Source organism: Schistocerca cancellata, chromosome 3 (assembly GCF_023864275.1).
Source record: "Schistocerca cancellata isolate TAMUIC-IGC-003103 chromosome 3, iqSchCanc2.1, whole genome shotgun sequence".
Classification (NCBI taxonomy): Eukaryota; Metazoa; Arthropoda; class Insecta; order Orthoptera; family Acrididae; genus Schistocerca; species Schistocerca cancellata.
The window spans coordinates 75,537,669-75,543,674 of NC_064628.1; the positions used below are offsets into that span (position 1 = coordinate 75,537,669).

General features: G+C 41.8%; 1 protein-coding gene across 1 annotated transcript; it reads right to left on the minus strand.

Moving 5' to 3' along the window:
• Window positions 1-3,776: 3,776 nt before the first annotated feature.
• Window positions 3,777-4,489, minus strand: LOC126177035 (cuticle protein 16.5-like). Its single transcript, XM_049924268.1, has 2 exons — window positions 4,436-4,489; window positions 3,777-4,305 (listed from the first exon to the last, which is right to left on the minus strand). Exons 1-2 carry the CDS (start codon window positions 4,445-4,447, stop codon window positions 3,862-3,864), a joined length of 456 nt encoding a protein of 151 aa, XP_049780225.1. The 5' UTR covers window positions 4,448-4,489; the 3' UTR covers window positions 3,777-3,861.
• Between the last annotated feature and the right edge of the window lie 1,517 nt (window positions 4,490-6,006).

Below are 6,006 nucleotides of genomic sequence, written 5' to 3' on the forward strand. Positions count from 1 at the left end.
ATACTAAGTATTTAGTAGACATTTTTCGAAAAGTACTGTGACTCAGTGTTAGAGTGCTTGTTGGTTGTATGACAAGCCTTTGGTTTGAGTCTTGGTGGAATCAAATTTATAGCAATGGTGCATGTAATATGAGCATTTACAGGAAGCGTAAAAAAATATAAAAAATTTCATTTATAATCTTTTGAGTTATACAATATTGATTAAACATCTTTGTATAGAATCGGCAACTAAGAATTGTTCTTTCAAATGAAAACTGGAATCTTGTGTGGAATATATGACTAAGAAAACACGTGTTTTACATAAACATGACTATCAGTTACGTTACTGCCTAATGTGTTCAACACAGAAATGCTCGAAGAACATGCAGCTTTGTTTAAACATTTGATGCAGCTGAATCAAACTCAGCCCCCCCCCTCCCCGTCCGACACACACACACACACACACACACACACACACACACACAGCGAGCGAGCACTACTACAGGACCACATTTAACGTCGAAAAGTTTCTACCTTATTTTAGAATATTATAGAAATTCTTCCAGTCCATATGTGGCATACAGCAAACCAGTGCTTAACAGTATTGGTTAAAAACAGTCTTGGTTGCAATTTTCGTTTTTATTTTTTTTTATTTTTCAACGACGCGTTTCGCCTTATTTAGGCATCTTCATGTTATCTACGTAGAAAACAGAGAACAAATACATCTATTTAAGAATCGCGATCGCATTGTGCAGACTTGGATAACTTATAAGCATGTATAAACAGATCACCTATTGAAAGTATAAACAGATCACCTATTGAAAGTATAAACAGATCAGCTATTGAAAGAGCAAATACCTTAATTTGGTATTTATTAGAAGAAACCTTCAGTCAGTGTAGCCAAAGGGCATCGTCGAATATATCAGGCCAATATCGCCTTCGTTAAACTCAGTAAAAACTAGAAATATAAAATAGTAAAATCATTACCTTTTCTAGATGTACGCGAGAGGCACCAAGATCTGCATAACGCGTTCCCGTTCACAGGAGCGAGTAACACAGTAATATGGGGGCTCAGGTAGTAAGCATAATGCTCCACAGCGTGGTGTGCCAGTACAGAAGCGTAATACAGAATCACCTCAAGAGGTGGGGCTGCGACGCAGCAGTGATTGAAAATGAGAGATTGTAAACTGGATATACATACCCACAAAAACTTTATAAATGTAATGCACATAAAACATAGCTGAGTGGTCAGCGCGACAGAATGTCAATCCTAAGGGCCCGGGTTCGATTGCTGGCGGGGTCGGAGATTTTCTATGAGCTGGGACTGGGTGTTGTGCTGTCCTAATCATCCTCATTTTCATCCCCATCGACGAGCAAGTCGCCGAAGTGGCGTCAAACCGAAATACTTGCACTCGGCGAACGGTCTACCCGACGGGAGGCCCTAGTCACACGACATTTTTATTGATAAGATGGAATTACTCGGGGCAACACCTGTGCTTAACTTATCCTAAAATTTTGACGAAGTAAAATATAAATGAAGGCGGTAAATTTAAAATGAGACAACAAGGTGTATAATACAACACACAGATCAGTACATAAACATATTTTTCGTATCATATAGCGCTAGAACGAGAACATTAAAAACACAGGCCCGTAATATCAGATAAAGAGGCAGCCCCTATAACACTCTATACTGCGTCATTCAGAGCTAGAACGTCTAGCAAGAAAACTTATCTTTTTATATAATGCATGTGAAATTATTAGGTTTAAAAAATACACACCAACGTGGAAGACGGACGTTATGCGGATAAACTTCTTCCCCTTTTGCGCAAAATGCAAAATCTTAAGAAATTGAAATATTGAGGCATATGAAAGAAAAAGATTTGTCTCTCCTTAACGGCCAAATATTTGGCGCCAATCAGGCCTTTTTAGAAGTTATGAAATCAATGTTATTAATGTAATCCTGGAGCTGTCGTAGTTCTGCCTAAATATGAGCCCTGTTCCTCTTTGGTATTACGTCATCTGCTTGGCCAAGCCATTAGGTTTTTTTTTATTCAAATAGGATACTTGCGAGTTAGTCGCTTTAAATGATGACGCGTTTTACACATTTAAATGTAGCTATAAAGAAAAAGGGGGGGGGGGGGAAGGCGAAGTTTACCCGCATAACGTCCGTCTTCCACGCTGGTGTATATTGTTTAAGCCTAATAATTTTACTTGGATTCTGTAAAAAAAAAAGTTTTCTCGCTAGACGTTCTAGCTCCGAATGACGCAGTATAGAGTGTTATATGGGCTGCCTCTTTATCTGATATTACGGTTCTGTGTTTTTAATGTTCTCGTTCTAGCGCTATATGATACGAAAAATATGTTTACGTACTGATCTGTGTGTTGTATTATACACGTTGTTTTCTCATTTTAAATTTACCGCCTTCATTTATATTTTACTTCGTCAAAATTTTAGGATAAATTAAGCACAGGTGCTGCCCCTAGTAATTCCATCTTATCAGTGCTTTGTGTGCATTACATTTATAAAGTTTTAGTGGGTATGTATATTCAGTTTACGATCTCTCATTTTTAATCACTGCTGCGTCGCAGCCCCACCTCTTGAGGTGATTCTGTATTAGGCTTCAGTACTGGCACACGACGCTGTGGTGCATTATGCTTACTACCTGTGTGCCCCCATCTTACTCTGTTACTCGCTCCTGTGAACGGGAACGCCTTATGCAGATCTTGGTGCCTCTCGCGTACATCTAGAAAAGGTAATGATTTTACTATTTTATATTTCTAGTATTTACTGAGTTATGACCTTCAAGTACGAGAAACGTACAATATCACGAAAATGCGAATACTGTATGGTACCCTTGGAGAGTAGTACTTTCACACTATGGTTCAAATGGCTCTGAGCACTATGGGACTTAACTTCTGAGGTCATCAGTCCCCTAGAAGTTAGAACTACTTAAACCTAAGTAACGTAAGGACATCACACACATCCACGCCCGAGGCAGGATTCGGACCTGCGACCGTAGTGGTCGCGCGGTTCCAGACTGTAGCGCCTAGAACCGCACAGCCACCCCGGCCGGCTTCACACTATGACTTCACTTATTTGTCGGATGTATTTCAATCTTTGTTTTCCCCTACACTTTTTCAACTCCATAGGCAGCATTTCGTACAATCGGAGCTATTCTCTGTGTCTCAATACACATCAAGTCATCCAGTTCCTCCTTCTTAACAAATTTCCATTTTTCTTTCTTCCCCCATTCTGTGGAAAACTGCGTCATTCCTTACCTTATGAGTCCATAACAAACTGATTTAATAAAGTGTACATTTCTCAAAGAGACAGGGCTATAGTAGCTACACTCTTTGCTCACGAACGTAACTGGAGATTAGATATGCCAGACTCCAGTTTTTCTGAATATGCACTGAACCCAGGTGACAGACACATACTCGACACAGAAGTACACTATGTCACCAACAAAGGTAAGAAAGAATTATGTGTGTGTGTGTTGCTAGTATCTCTGTTTCCCTCGCCTCATTTTCTGTTGTTCCCTTTCTCACATGAACAATAGTCAATTACTTCCTGAGAATGGCAAACTGTGCTGAAATACAGTTTTCAATAAACACATTAATACAGCAAAAACACAGTTTCTATGTCTTTCAGATCTGAAACTGGTTCACCAAAAAGTGATGGCAAGAAAATGTATTTCATGAGTCTTCACTTCAGAGCACTAAACACATATCGCACACCTTGTGGTAATTAGAAAGAAGTTCAGGTAGTAAAGGTACGAAGAAAAATTCAGAGTATGTTCCTTCTTGTTGTTTATTTTTTTTTTATGTTTTGTATTTCTGGTAGTTAGGGAAGAAGTAGTCTGTTGCAGAAGCAGACATTTCAGCCCAGCAGAGCAGCCTTGGCTTGGAGATGGGCGGCGGCGGCGAGAGCGCCATGGGCGGCGTAGGCAGCGGGGGCGGCGTAAGCCACGGGAGCAGGAGCGGCGTATGCTACGGCGGGGGCGGCGTAAGCGTGGGCAGCGTAGGCGTGGGCGGCGTGGGCGGCCAGTGCGGCGGCGCCGTTGACGACGGCGTCACGGGCCTGAGTCTGGGCGACGGCGGTCAGGTGGGCGGCCCTGGTGGCGGCGACGGCAGGGGTGTCCAGCAGGTAGCCGTCGGAGCGCACGGCGACGGGGGCGGGGCCGTAGGCGGCGTAGCCGGCGTGCACGGGGGCGGCCACCACCGCGGGGGCGGCGTACGCTGCGGGGGCGACGACAGCGGCGGGGGCGGCGCCCAGGTAGCCGGGCTTAGCCACGGCGACGGCCAGGATGGCGCTCAGGACGATCTGAAATTCAAAAAATTATCATAAAACAAATTTTCTCGACTAACATCATACCATAGAAATACTGAAATATTACACAAAGAAGCTTGTTGTTTGCTATAGTACTGAAGTAAAATAAAGCAGCAGTACGTACCAGGGTGTTCATGGCTGTGGGAGTTGTTGTTGTTGCTGCTGCTGCTGCTGCTGCTGCTGCCGAAATGTGCCTGTCCAGTGGTCACGGCCGCTATTTATACCGTGCAGTCCGGCAGTGTGTGCAAGGAGTGAAAGCTGCACCGCCTCCTGATTCTAACCTTGTACTTGGTTCTCCGTCGGGCGTTGTCTTGTTAAATGTGATTGAACCCCGAAACTGCTCTTGGTATTTGCGGTTTCGCTTTCCGAATAAAGTTTACTGTTACTAGCTATGTGGAGTTCATAACCAACTTTATTGTGGTTGCATCCGTTCGCGATACTCTCTCTCTTCACTGGTCACATCACTTCATAATCACTTCACAATTGCTGCCAATAGTTGCAGAATGGGGAGAGTGAAACTTGCTTGACATGTTTTAGACGACATCTTAAAAAAAACTAGTTTTTTATACCTTAAGAAATTATGCAATTTCACTGTTGTGTAGACAAATTCCTCAGTTTCGCCTTATGTTATAAACTAGCATTTCACCATGTGCTACAATTTTCTTTCTTACTTTCTTATGCTGTAACAAAGTGAACTCTATTTTTGCGTAGGAGTCCCCAACTGCGAGCTCTCTGCCAATATATGTTCAATGTTTGATGTTCTGTTCTACAAGATATTGCCATTGTCAGTTCTTTTCTAACGACTTCCATGAAGTCTGATGTCAACCAACGGATTTGTTAAATGTCGTAGTCTCTTCACAGCCTTAAGACTATCTACACACATTATTCCTACAAAAATTACGCTTCCATTCCACTATTTCTTCTAAGTGACCCACCTTAGGTATACATCATCTGAATTCCTTACAGCTGTGAGGATGATGCGGCTGTTCAAGCCATTCAAAATGTAATTTTACAGTTTTACACTTCTGTTGTTTGCGTTGTTGCTACTGCTGCATGAAAACTAATGCAGGCCATCTGTAAATTATACATTCGTCTAGTATTAACTTATCTTTTTCAGCGTAGTTCCCTTCGAGTGAAAAACCACATTGTATTTATTCATCAAAGTCATAATCCTGCACTATATTCGAATATTGTTTTGCTGTAATTATGTGCCTACGACAGTGCAATGCGCTTTTCACCCATCGTTTGTGTTTAAGGTGCTGTCACAAATTCATGAGGTTAGCAGCTATTACGATGGTTACTACAGTAATTTCATGGTGTTGAAACTTGAATATTCCTAGGAAGTGCATAGCACCATTTAGAAACTTTGAAAACGCAGATCTGCAGGATTACTGAGGGAGTGAACCAAAAATAAAGAACTGATACTTGCTCAAAGGGATAACGCAGAAAAAGCAACTACAAAGAATCACCAAGAGTGAGAGTAGAAATTTTCTGTGCATTCGATGAAAACGGACTGAATTAGAGTTTGGGCAGTGTAATGACGGCACTTTATTAGCAAATTTTGGCTATTAAATCGGCTGATATGTATCGTATCACTGATAATAATCAACTGATAATAGGGAAGGGCTTCTAGCCGTAATGCAGAAAGCTAGTGATACGAATATTTGCATATCAACAGTAACTTACATAAGCAAT